At 30.8% G+C, this 14,744-nt stretch overlaps 1 protein-coding gene across 1 annotated transcript; it reads left to right on the top strand.

Moving 5' to 3' along the window:
* Positions 1-774: 774 nt before the first annotated feature.
* Positions 775-9,073, top strand: ALDH2C4 (aldehyde dehydrogenase 2C4). The gene is made up of 9 exons (XM_011045144.1): positions 775-1,030; positions 2,489-2,631; positions 6,647-7,030; positions 7,189-7,278; positions 7,408-7,581; positions 7,709-7,846; positions 8,001-8,138; positions 8,207-8,268; positions 8,543-9,073. The coding sequence occupies exons 1-9, from the start codon at positions 928-930 to the stop codon at positions 8,814-8,816; spliced, it is 1,506 nt and encodes a 501-aa protein (XP_011043446.1). The 5' UTR covers positions 775-927; the 3' UTR covers positions 8,817-9,073.
* Positions 9,074-14,744: the final 5,671 nt, after the last annotated feature.

The following is a 14,744-nucleotide window of genomic DNA, read 5'->3' as shown; positions in this document are numbered from 1 at the left end:
ATCCATCAGCAATATAAACAGCGATTGTTGTACGACCTGTCTTTTTGAATTCGTCGGTGATTCCATCTGAAAAAATAACCCGTCAAAACCTCCACGTCAGCGACTCTTTTTTTTTTTACGACGATGACGTTTCCGTCCGTAATTCAATCGGTAACTACCGATGGAAAATTTCCGTCGGTAGTTACCGACTGAATTACGGACAGAATATAACCGTCAGTAATTTCAATCTTAAATTACCGATAAAAATATTCCGTCAGTAAATTCGTTGCTATTTAACAAATTTCTGTTAGTGAGTTAGACTTCCTAAAAAGAGAGTTTAGTTGACTTTTATTTTTATTTTTATTTTGCCCTTCTTTTCTAAGTTAGATATCCTTCATCTTCTTCTTCTTCTTTTTTTTCCTTTCTTTTTAGCCCCTGCTACTCATAGCCTCGGTTGGGCCGGTAAGAGTTTAGTTGGGTCATTGACCTAGATAGATTGGATGTAATATTTTATTTTTATTTTTCATCTTCCAACTAAATAAGAATATTTTAAAAAACGTGGAGAAGCACAGAGATGGCCATAAGCACGAAGGATGATAGAGTGTAGAAGGATTTTGAGAGTTAGAGTCTAGAGACAAGAATTGAGAAGAGAGAAGTACGTAAAATGAAGGGAAAAAAAGACAGCTTAGATGAAGAGAGAAAAGCGGCATTGGTAAGGGGAGATAAAGAGAGTTGACTAATATTTTGATTTTTTAATGCGCTCTTTTAAAATACTATATATTTTTTTTAGTAAACACCCCTCTTGTTGTAACTACTGGCCAACGCACACATAATATCTAGCGGCAGCCCTCCTCTACCTCCCATAAATATGGCCTCCCATTTTGTGTTGAAATCACCGAATCTGTAACATAGAGTTACTTCTGGGTGGCGAGAGAGAGAGAGAGAGAGATGGGTAGTTATATCGAAGAAAACTCTGCTTCTCCAGTCAAACTGCCAACGATAAAGTTCACCAAGCTATTCATCAATGGAGAATTTGTAGATTCAGTTTCAGGTTTGTTTCTGTACCTCTCTATCTTTCCCAATCGTACTGAATCAGTCCTACGCGCACACACGAGTATTCTTGCCTGATTCATTCACCTAACCTTTTCACCAGTAGCATTTATGATGGAATTTTCGTTGTGTCATCTTTCCAAAATCAACATCTTCGCTATAGGCCTTCTCTTTCTTTATGTTTTTATCATGAACAACAGGCTAATTAATATATCTGTTCATCGTCCCTGTCTTTGGCACCCCATCGAGCACGACTCGGTGTTAGCTTATGTTGTTTGTCTATCTAAGGTGATTTTAGCTATGAAAAAAGATGACTCGAAATGAAAATCACAGTTTCTCTCACCATAGACTCCCTCAAGGAAAGAAAAAATGCAATTGTTGAGAAATTCCTCTGTGTTTTCTCACATATCAATCTGCACCTCTCTTGGAATGTGAGGAAACTGAATAATTCAACCACAACGTTCCATTAATTTACTGATTCGAAAAATGAAACAATTTTCTTCACTCTATCACTACAAAATGGCAGCAGCTGGAAGATATTATCGTCATTTCATTTACTGATTCCATCTGGGCTCAATGTTGCTGTTAGTTTCTTTGTAAAACAGCTATCTGTGTCTGTACAATGTACCTTACCTGAAAACATTATCTTGTTTGTTCGGAAAAGATTCTGACATTTATATTATTAACCTTCACATCAATTAATAGAGAGAGGAAAAGAAAATGGAAACAACGACACCGCATCGCCCGCCCTCTAGCATGTAACATTTATATAATGACCAGATTTGCAATATCAATATTTAGTTTATTTTATATATTTTTAATTTTAATCGGAATGAATCGTGAGAAATTTATGGCTGTTGGCTAATCTTTTTTTTTTCCTAGTGTTTTTTTTATTCCATAACAGATTTACTTTGATACACTGACCATGACAGGCTTAAAATGAATATGGATCTTGGATAAAAATATTAATCATGTTGAAGTATTTTATTATTTTTTATGTATGTTTACAGGTGACGAATTTTTTCATTTTTATTTTTTGTACTTGGGATTTTTTTATTGAAAAGGAGGAAATCTCTACTTCATAGAATATTTGTTAAATGAAAATATTGAATCATTGTGCAAATAAATCTTAGAACAAGCTGTCAACGTGACTGATGGCCTGCACAATAATCATATAATATTAATGGGGCAACAAGAACTTATTAAAAACATATGGATTGCTTGTCATTTTGTGTATGGTTGCTGTAATTTTTCGAATAATTGATTTAACAATGCATGATATTTTATAATATAAGCTTTGGAATTCACTGACGAGCAGTGAATAAGACAGCCTATATTATAAAGTACAATTAACACAGGTAAGAATATTTTATTTTCTAATTTTTCATCTTAACCTTGATCAACTACCTTTCTGGTGGTGAAAAGGGTTTTTTTTTTAAATTTAAATTCTATTTTCCAGGTAAAACTTTCGAGACGATCGACCCAAGAACAGGAGAGGTAATAGCTAGAGTTGCAGAAGGAGATAAAGAGGACGTGGATTTGGCTGTGAAGGCTGCCCGCCAGGCATTTGATGACGGTCCCTGGCCTCGCATGACTGGTGCTGTACGTAATCCTATCTAACAACTCCTCTTCTTTTTCTTTTTATCTAAGCTATACATTAAAAAAACAAAAAAGACTAAACGTTTAGAAAAATTATTAAATAAAAAATATATTATTCTAATTCGCCATATAATTTATTCTAGCCCCTACGGTCAGAAATTGATAGCGTCATTCGCAGTGCTTCGAGGAATTAGTGTAGGAGTAGCTTTGCCCTCCAAGCTAGTATATTGACGAATTCGCTACAGTTTTCAACTCATGACATTACACGCATTTCTAAGTCATAATATATATATATATATATATTATGACTTAGAAATGCGTGTAATGTCAATCGAGATAGTGTTAATCCTTACACCTACATAATAAATACCTTCCTCCTATTGGATAACAATAATAATCAAATAAATTATAAAATCATTAAATCTCAAATTTAGCTCGATAAGTAAGTTATCATATATGGTTTAGAAATAAAATTAATATGTTAAATAATTAATTATTTTTTAGTTTAAAATAATTTGATTTGTTCTTGAGTTGGTGGAAATTACTTTTGAAAAATTTTATTTTTTTAAATTAATATTATTTTATTTTTTTAAATTAATATATTTTTAATGCTATGAAATTATTTTAATATGTGACGTTAGAAATAATTTTTAAAAATTAAAAATAATGTTATTTTATATATTTAAAAATAAAAATCTGAAAAGATTGATATGGTACAGCTATTGGAAACATCTTTTTCACTCCCAGAAGATTGAGTTTTCGAAGGATTCAGCCGTTCATTTGTTTTTATTAGAAACATTTTTTTTGTTGCATGCTGATTGAAACGTACGCACACACGTAGTCCAATATATGGTGTTGGCTAATGACACGTGGCTAATGTCAAACCTGACAAATGAGGTGACACGATGAGCCACGACTGTCCTCTTACCACCGCAGCGTATATAGGCTGTCCAAGGATCGGCACACTTGCAGATGATGATCTTGTTTCTACTCTAGTTTTTTAATTTTTACTAATCTAGTTTAAAATAAAGCATTAAAAAAATGGTTGGCATTTTAAAAGGTATTTACTTTTTCAGATAAAAATTATTTTTTTATAAAAACAAATATATATATATATATATATATATATATATATAGTGCTCAATCTTTTATATAGCTATTTTTTTATAAAAACAAATATATATATATATATATATATATATATAAATAGTGCTCAATCTTTTATATAGCTAGACTTATTATGAATTAGAATAATATAATGATGATTTTTTAAAAAAAAATATTAAACTAATTATGTGAAGGAATGCAATTTTTTCACAAAATTAACTGGTTATTATAAAAAATAATTAAAGATAACTCGGTCTTTTAATATGTTTAGCACAATACAAAAATTAAATTAAGTTTAGAAGCAAAAAGTTTTAAATTAACATTTAGGAGCTTTTTGAATTTTTACCTTTTAAAAAACGGTAAAATCTTTGAACTAAATTAACTAAATTACTTTTGGAAACAAAAATCTTTGAAATGGCATTAAACTAGCATTTAAGAGCTTTTTAATTTTTAATTTTTTAAAAAATAATAATATAACTAAATGACCTTTAAAAATAGAAATAAAAATCTTTGAAATGGCATTCAGAAGCTTTTTTATATTTTTATTTTGATTTTTTAGTTATAACCAAGTTAACTAAAAAATAATTTGATATTTTAATAAATATAAAATATTATTTAAAAATTAAAAGTGTTCCCCGTGTTAGCATATAAGGCAAAGATTCTTGTTATTTATATATAAGTTTTATTTTATTATATTATTTTGTTCCAACATTGATTATCAATTGTAAATGTTATTTTGAAGAGAAAAAAAATGTGAGGGTGTGTGGTCTGTTGTTTCCATTACTTCTCTCTTAGTCATTTCATCATTTTTTTGAAATTTGTGGTTCACCGATCGTATAAAAGTATAGGGGAAAGTGAAAACACCATCAATCTATAAGAGTTTTTTTTTCAAAAAAATTATCTCTATTTAAATTATTCTAAATATTTCTATTTAAAAACATTAAGTAGCATTATGATAATTTTTTAAAACTTTTTTTTAATGATTTTTGTGTATTTTTCAAAGAAAAATTTTATTTCTTGAGAAATTCATTTGTTTCTTAAACAAATTTCTCAATTTAAATTATGCCTTTAGCAGTATTTTTAATTCAAATCATTTTATTGTCAATATAAAATAATAGTTCATTAATAAATAATTTGATGTGTTTATTCTAATAATTAGGGTGAGTAAAAAAAACTAAAAAACAAATTAAATCAAGAAAACCTGAAAAAAATAAATGAAAAAACCGAATTATTAAAAAAGCAATTAGAAAGATTAAAATTTAAAAAAAAAACTATTTGGTTTCGCTTCAGTTTTGGTTTTATAAACCTGGAAACAAAAAAAATCAAATCAAATAGAACCAAATCCAAACCAAAGAAACCAAGCCAAAACAAGAAAACCGAGCCAAAACCAAGCTAAATTAGTTTCAAACGGTTTTTGTCCTGAAAAATCATACTAAACCAAAACCGATTGGTTTGAACCGGTTTCAATTTGATTTCGGTTTTTTTTTTTGTAAATTTCATTTTTATTACTTTTTTTTTAAAAAAAATTATAATCAACTGAAAATAATTACCAGCACTCACAACTAACAATACTACATGGTAAATGAACAAGTTATATAATTTGCTTATTTTAAACCATTTTAAATTTTAAATTGAATCTTATACATTTATACTTATACATTCATGCTGACCTTTTTCATGGACAGATTTTAGATTCATTTGTCAATTATTCGTAACAATTTTGTTAGCTATATTCAATTTTTTTATATAAAATTAAAAAAGCTACTTTGTTACTACTTAATATTAATAAAAAAATATAAATTAAATTAAATAAATAATACAAAAAAGCTAAAACAAGAAGACTGTTCATGTTACTATTTTGTTACTATTCATAAAATCTTAGAAGACTATTCATGTCGCTATCGTGCTGTGTATGTTCTTAGCATTTATGATGTACCATAACTTATTTTTACATTACATTAAATATCATAATTTCAAAATAAATTTTCAAGATATAGTGAAAAGGTTATTGAAAGAACAATCACCAACATTAACAAAAAAAAAAAAGAGTTTTTTTTTTTCTCATTTGCACTATTCAAGAGGCATGTTTTTCTACACTTTGATTCCTATAGTTTTCAGACTTTTCATATCAAGCTTGAAACTTTATTTATATTACATTTTAGTCCTTTATAGTTGAGAGAGGTCAGAGTTAACTCAAGGGAAAATAGAGGAAATAGAAAGCTTTCGTTTGATCCCATTCCAGCCATAAAAACAATGATCTTGATGTTAATGAGTTATTTTTTTGAAGAAGAAAGTTTGATGAAGGTAGTTGGATCCTTTAATCATGTCCAAAAAATAGATTGAGCTTTGAAACGTTTATTTTGATTTGATTATGAGTTTTAAGGCTGTTTAGAGTGTATTTTGTAGTTAGAAATCAAGGTAAGGAGGTTTCTAGAATATTTATTTGGAAATATGTTAAAAATTAGTTTTCCAGTCTAAAAACTCAGCTCCTGGTTAATCAATAACCAAAAATGACCAGAAATTATTCTGATGTACCATCCACTTAATTAAAAAAAAGAAAGAAAAAAAAGCACTCCGGCTTGGCTCAAGTACAAGAGCACCTGGCCTTACATTACAGGTTATAGAATATAAACTTCAAAAAAAAAAAGATCTTTAATGTAATGTGATTGGAATTAAAACCAGGTTATAAACTAAAAAGTTTTTAAAAAGGATAGATTGCAGATGAAGTGGAACGCTATATAGCAGAGGTTTATTTGGAAATTTAGAGTTTCCACATTCAAAATATGAGTCAAATGGATTAGTAACGAATAAACAAGAACGCATATTTTTATACACAACAATTCTGTTTTTGGGTTAGGGCGTTGCTAACAGGAAGGATGATCTTGTTTTGTTCTTGAAATGTGACCTGCAGGAAAGAGGAAGGATTATGATGAAATACGCAGCCTTAATTGATGAGCATATAGAAGAGTTAGCTGCGCTGGACACAATTGATGCTGGGAAGTTGTTTAGCGGGGGCAAAGCTGTGGACATTCCGAATGTAGCACAGCTACTACGTTATTATGCAGGTGCAGCTGATAAAATTCATGGAGAAGTATTGAAGATGTCACGCGAGCTTCATGGATACACGCTGCGTGAACCCATTGGTGTTGCAGGGCATATCATTCCCTGGAACTTCCCTAGCTCCATGTTCTTCATGATGTCAGCCCCAGCCTTGGCTGCCGGGTGCACCATGATTGTAAAACCAGCCGAGCAAACACCTCTTTCGGCTCTATTTTATGGTCATCTAGCCAAGCAGGTAAGCTTGGCAAGCCATTAATGTCTTTTGATGCAGAACTGTAATATTCCTCACCGGCTCTCTTATAACTCTGTAATAAGCGAAATTGATTCTGCAGTGCCCTCATTAAAGTTCTTAGATTAATTTGCTAACGTTTATTTTATTTCATAATCATTCAGGCAGGAATGCCTGATGGAGTGATCAATGTAATAACGGGATATGGACCAACGGCTGGTGCTGCCCTTGCGTCTCATATGGACGTCGACAAGGTGATGTGTAGCTAGCTAGTTTGGTCACTTGATAGTATTTTTGTTTGATTTTCAAGAAATTGGAAAGGATTTTAATTATTCCGTACGACCTAAATGTTGAACCTTGTATCCGTGTGCTGGTCTTTTCAGGTATGTTTTACAGGATCTACCGAAGTTGGACGGAAAATCATGCAGGCTGCAGCAACAAGCAACTTGAAACAAGTTTCACTTGAATTAGGAGGCAAATCACCTCTCCTAATTTTTGACGATGCTGATGTAGATAAAGCTGCAGATCTTGCTCTCCTTGGCATCCTTTATAACAAGGCAAACATGTTTCCCTTGTGTGCATATTTCTACATTTCTAATCAATGATGAATTCAGATTAAAATGCAGAGTACTAACCTTTTTGCTTGGAGAGTGATAATCAACTTCCTTGCATTCATATTTCCAGGGAGAAATTTGCGTGGCGAGTTCCCGTGTTTTTGTTCAGGAAGGGATTTATGATGAATTTGTAAAGAAGTTGAAGGAGAAGGCAAAAGATTGGGTTGTTGGGGATCCTTTTGATCCAAGGTCTCGCCTAGGTCCACAGGTAGGGAATGATCATGGATCGATGCATGAGTTTCTTTTTTTGAGAATATTTAAAAAGCTCACAAGCCCCTACTTCCCAGAGGTAGGCACAAATTCGTATGATAATTACTCCATGAACCCACCATCTGTAACATGTGTTTCTTAATTATGTTCAGGTTGATAAGCAGCAGTTTGATAAAATTCTTTCGTACATCGAGCATGGAAAACGAGAAGGGGCCTCTTTGTTAACAGGTGGTAAACCTGTAGGCAAGAAGGGATATTTCATTGAGCCTACAGTTTTCACAGATGTTAAGGTAAACTTCCTGAATCATACATTCTTATAAACCTTCGTTTTACTAATTCTTAGCGACAAATTGCTCAGGAGGACATGATGATAGCAACAGATGAGATTTTTGGACCGGTAATGTCACTCATGAAGTTCAAGTAAGTACATTACCCGGTCATTAATTTCTGCTTTCCCATGAATTAGGAAGGAAAATCCATGATGCAATTGCTGGTAAATAAATAACTATTTCACCACCCTTTTTTTTTTTGAGAAAGAACTAAATATAAACAAGCGTACAGGTGTGATTCACGAATGAATTGCGCATCAGCTTTCAAATTTTCGACAGAATCGTCAAGAACATGCTCTTGACATCTGTTTTGTCAACACGAACGTTATCATATTGGAAAATCTTTTATCGTGTCTTTTTTGCAGGACAATTGATGAGGCAATTAAGAAGGCAAACAACACAAAATATGGCCTTGCAGCTGGTATTGTTACCAAGAACTTGGATGTAGCTAATACTGTGTCGAGATCCATCCGCGCAGGCACCATTTGGATCAACTGCTACTTCGCGTTTGATAACGACTGCTCGTACGGAGGATACAAGATGAGTGGATTTGGAAGGCATCTTGGAATGGAAGCCCTTCATAAGTTCCTTCAGGTCAAGTCTGTTGTAACCCCCATATACAACTCTCCTTGGCTATGAATAAGATGAACGGGTGGCTAGCTCCGGTCAAGCTTCATCGGAGGAGCCACTCTTGTGTCGTGTTTTCCTTCTCTTTCTATATGAATAGTTAAAAAATGTATTGTCTTTCTTCTCTGCCGCCGCGTTGTCCCAAATAATATTAGTTCGGAGGGCTTCTTTCAGCGACTTCCAAACTGTGTAATAACCATTTTTCTGAGAACATGGTTGGTCAGCTCAGTGGATCCTCATTTTCTAATAGCATCAACGACTCTTTCTATTTATTTAAATCCATTTTGCCTCCTCCATAGATGCAGGCACCTTTCCTTGGCAACCGAATCCAAATTATTGTAGTGAAGTTATCATCCATCAATGTTCTTGAAGGAAGTCAGCTTTTGAAAGTGGTTCGAGGCCCCGGTTTTCCGGAGCGGTGCGCGCTTAATAATATCTTTCTCTAATAAATATATGCGAGCATGCTCCAGTGCATGTATACTCTGAGGTGTAGAAAAAACTTAATTTTTATTTTTAAAAAATTAGTTTTTACCGATTATTATTTGAACCGAATCTCTAAACTATAGAATGTGACTAGCCTTAGCCTTGATACTCGTGTCAGGACAATGTTTTTATAAAAAAAATAATATTCATGTTGTGTTTTTTATTAAAAAATTATTTGTGGCTTGGATGATAAATTTAATTGGATGAATAAGTTAATTTTATTTTAATTCATAAAAAAAATAGTAAATAGACTAAATTATTTTTTAAAATAATCAAGATAATCTATTTTTTTTATATAAAAAAACTATGTAGATCAATTTACAATATATTAAATACATAAAGAAATAACTCGACTTAGTACTGAGATCGTCGACCTGAGAGATAAAATAAATGTTGTTTAATTGTTGTTATTAACATTCACTTGTACATATAGTCTACCTTATTGCCTATCTTATTCCAACATAAATCCTTCATTTCTTTCTCCTCCTACAGATTCTATCCACTAGAAAAAATATATTCAATAATATTTTTTAAATTAGTAATAAAATTTTGTTTTTTTTTGTTTTTAATTTTTTTCCTAGTTTTGTTTATTTTTATATTTTTTTAAAAAATATTAAATATAATAATGACAGAATTACCAATGTACTTTAAATCATACACAGAACGAATGATGAAATAAGTTTCTCAAAATGTTCCAAAAAGTTGGAAAAAAATTTCAAGATTTTATCACTAATAACTACAAATGAAATTACCAATAGACTAAATCCCACAAAAAAAAATTAGAGAGTTTAAGAAGAATTACAAGACTTGACACTATTAGATGTAAATCTCTAATGGTTTAATTCTATCTTTAATATGCATAACGACAATATGTTTTTTGATGATCAGTTATCATTCATGATTTCATCGATATATGTTTTTCCAACATAATCAATGTTTAAAGGCTGACATAATATTTCATTGGTGTTATGCAAATTCTAGTAGTGCAAACCCACAACCTAAGTCATTCAATCTAAAGCATTCTACCTTGAAAAATTATAAAGTTCAATTCCTAATCAATCAAATACTAAAAGATAAATTTAAAAATTTATTTTAATTATACAAAAAGATTAAAAAATAGAATAAGAATCAAAATTGAAATACAAAATAAATTTTATATTTGATTGAAGGGTGTAATTAAAATGAAAAATCAATTTAGCAAAAGGACTCAAAAAATATCAAAAAAAATAAGAATAAAAATTGACATAAAAATAGAAATAAAAATAGAAATCTTTTTTGATTGAATAGAGAAATTGAAAATAAAAATAACTTTAACAAAAAAGAAGAACGAGGATAAATTTGGTAAAAATAATATACTATAAATTTGAATTGAATGATGAAATTAAAAACAAATAAAACTTTTTCAAATGATCAAGAACAAATTAGAAATAAAAACAATGTTAATCAAATTGAAAAACATAATACCATAAATTTAGATTGAATGATAAAATTCAAAACTAATAAAACTTTTATAAAAGTGCAAAAATAAATTAGAAATCAAAAGTATAGGGATCAAATTGGAAAATATAATATATGTCAAATTGAAATTGATGGAAAACAAATAATACTTTTATTAAATGGTCATTAACAAAAATTAAAAATTAAAAAAATAAGAGCTAAAGTTGAAACATTAACAATAAAGAGGATCAACTTATAATATTCAATGAAGAAGAGAGAGAAAAGTCCATTGACAACAAACTACTCAATTGTTCCTAACATGTTTTATACCATGAGCAAGAGTACACTATAACGCTTTCAACGACATAATAAAAAGATATTTTCAGCCACCAGAAAGTGTCGTGAGGTCTACATAAAGTGTGGGGGCATCTCACACACACCATCATCTTTTTCAATTGAGTTAATAATTAAACCCTACTAAAATACTAAAATGCCATTAATAAATCTAGAAAAAACAAAAATAAAGTGAAAAACACAAAAGAAGTTAGCATGCATGGTTTAAAATTTTTATCCGAAAGGTAAATTTGTCATTTTACATATTTAAAAAAATTGAAAAGACATTACCACTCTTGTTTGCTGGTTTGATGAATTTTGATTTAAAAGGAAATTAGATCATTTTATTATGTTAAAAAAATAAAAAGAAAAATGCATACCCTCAATCAATCTTTTTATGACTAAGGGGGCATATAAAAAACCTAAATATCCCTATAAATAAGACACTTGTTTTTTGTTAGTACAAGTAATGATATTATTATATCATTTTTGTGAATAGTATCAATAAACATGCTTTTATATCATTTTTCAAATCAAAATTAGCTTTGATAATACACACAGATGCACACGTACATATTGAAATTTTAATCTACTAAAATGAAGGAATTTATCTCACTATCATATTGAAAACTACGATGATAAGCACCATACATTATGAAAGGTTATTTGTATGATATATAGGCTTCTTACCAAATTAAGATGGACAATACATCATGTTTTATATTTTTCTACATAATTTTCTTAAGTTTTAATTTAAAACTTACATCAAAAATTTCTAATTAAATTTTTTTAATTATATTTTACCTCACTTTTCACTATTTAGCCTTTTTTTATTAAATTCCTCAATTACAAAATTTTAGTTACACATGCTTTAATCTTATAAGAAATCCTAAAAGTATAATGAACTAGACTAGTTAATTTATTCTCTTGCTTTTTTGTTTTGCCTTCTTGTAATCTCCCTTCTTTTTTAGCCTTCATTTTCTTGATGGTATTACATTATATGTAATTCTCTCGATTACTATAAAGTATATGTACATACTAAAGAACAAGTTTAATTTAGTGACACTAACTACAATCTCTAACTAATCATACAACATTTATTAAAATTAATCTCAATATTTGTGTAACACTTGTTAAATGTTAATGATGCAGATGAAAGTTAAATAGAATAAATGTAGAAATACATTAAAAAACTAAAAAACACATGTTTAGTAAGGGAAAAGGTTTCATATATCAATCTTGTTTTCATATTTTATTCCCTATATATATATAGTGGCTATTTCCCCAAAGATTTACAAAATCTTTTAAATAGACCTAAAAAACATAAAACAAAATAAAAAAAAACCCAAATTACAATATAAAATCTAAAAAAAACATTGAAAAAATAACAAAATAAACCTAAAAAGAAGCATCTAGGCCTGAAACCTAATTCTAGAAGATCTAGTGATCTAACCAGCAACTTTATCGTTGTTTTTAGAAAACTAATTGTAAAATTACCTGGAAAAATTTAAACTCAATCAAATAATGAATCTCCTGTTATCATAGTTTTAAGGTGTTAACTTGATTTAGCATGATGAAACCTTCTGTTAAACTAAATTTATCGTATTAATTTTAGATCATTCACCTAATCGGATGCCTTCTAGTAATGACATCCTTACCAAAACATAAGAACCTTTAGTTTTTACTCTTTCAGCTACATCAGGTATTGATTCAGGAAGGATTATAATGAAATTGAAAATTTAATTAACCAAAACACAAAAGAATTAGTAGCATTAGATACTACTGATGCCATAAAACTATTCCGTTTAATTTGCCAAAGCTTTTGACATTCCTTCAACAACAAATTCTCTTCATTACTATGTGGGAGCAACAAATAAAATTCATAGGGAAGTGTTGAATCTTATGAGTTGCAAGGGTACACCCTACGCGAACTCATTGGTTTTGTAGGACATATAATTGTCTACAACTGTAACGAACTTGGTAAGTAAGGAAAAAATACTGGAATTCTTATTATAGCTTTTCTTGTATCTGAGCCTTATAGGTTTAAAAGAAAGAAAACTGGGAAAATTGAAATAACAATTGAAATGAAATATCCTAAATAACTTGAATTAAAAGAACAATGTAATGTTGATAAACCCCAATCTAGATTTATGGGCAGCTTCGAGGTAGCCCGGGCCTCCTTGGTGAATGAGATTTGCTTTAAAGCAATTTCTTGCTTCTCTGTAGCCTCTTCCTCCCCCTTTTATTGTAATTCTCAGTTAATTAAGAATTAACAATAATAGATAGATTTGATAGCTATTTTTTATTTATCTATATTGTATTTAGACTCCTTTTCTTCTCCCAAACAGTACCGTTTGTCTTTAAACTTACTCCCTAGCCAGTAGTCAGCAGCAGGAGCTTCTTCATCTCAGCCCTCCATGTAAGTACTTCTTGTCTAATCTTGACCATACATGTGCTCACCTTATCTCTTTGCTGTAGGTAAGTCTTCTTCAATACGCCTCCCTTATTTCTTCTCTGGCTTCACTTGGTTTTGCTCCTTTATGCGCTGCCGGACTATTACAACTCTCTCCCCTTTAAAAGACCTTGCCATCAAGGTGAGGGTAGAAGCCTTTCAACCACTCTTCATCAACTTGAACGGTGTCTTCTTTGGGTTATCCTTCCCATCTTAACAACACTTCTTCCTTTGTCTTCCTCCTTGAGATTTAGCTTCTTCGATCAAGTATCTTTGTTAGTTCTAGCTGAGACTTCAGCTTGGGTTCGAGAATGGGTAGTTTTGGTTTAGGAATGATTCCCTTTCCAACCCACTTCTTCAATAGTGAGACATGGAAGGTGTTATGGATTCGAGCTTCCTTGGAAAGATCTAGCTAGTAAGCCACTTCTCCCACCCTTTTTAACATTTGGAAGGGCCCGAAATATTTATATGCTAACTTCACATTTTTATTTCTTGGCATGCTGGACTGTCGATACGGCTAGAGTCGGAGGTAAACTCATTCCCTTTCTTTGAACTGGATTTCTTTTCTGCCTTTATCCGCTTGTTTCTTTTTCTTTCCTGAGCTTGAACTAAGTTGTGTTTGTTTTCTGCAATCTGTTCTGTCTTGTGTTGTAAATGTTCTTCTGTTGCTTGATTTTGGTTGAACCAAAGATGTAATCTATGAGGCTTGGGGGCGGGTAGCTATAGGTTGCATCAAACAAGGTAGATTTGAGGGATGAGTGGTAGCTGGTATTGTAATAGTATTTGACCATTATTAGCCAGTTGGACCAAACCTTCAGGTTATCACCTATATAGCATCTTAAATACCCTTCCAATATTTTGTTGGTTGCCTCTGTCTGCCTGTCGGTTTGTGGGTGGTATGTTATTGACATCAGCAATTTGACCCCTTGAATTTGAAATAATTCTCCCTAAAACTTGCTAGTGAAGGTAGGATCCCAATCGAATACTATGTAGTTTGGGAGCCCATAAAGCTTCATTACATTCTATGAGAATCAGTTGATGATTTTTTTCGCACTATAGGGGTAGGATACGAGAATAAAATGGGCATATTTGGTAAACATATCCACAACTACCATAATTACTGAGTATTGATTAGATTTTGGTAGCCCCTCTATAAAATCCATAGATATGGATGACCATGGTCTGGTAGGTATAGGTAAAGGTTGTAAAAGCCCAAAGGGTTTTGTGTTTTCTCC

Source organism: Populus euphratica, unplaced genomic scaffold (assembly GCF_000495115.2).
Source record: "Populus euphratica unplaced genomic scaffold, PopEup_1.0 scaffold135.1, whole genome shotgun sequence".
Taxonomy (NCBI): domain Eukaryota; kingdom Viridiplantae; phylum Streptophyta; class Magnoliopsida; order Malpighiales; family Salicaceae; genus Populus; species Populus euphratica.
The sequence above is the reverse complement of the archived record's forward strand: the minus strand, read 5'-3'. Positions and strand labels throughout refer to the sequence as shown.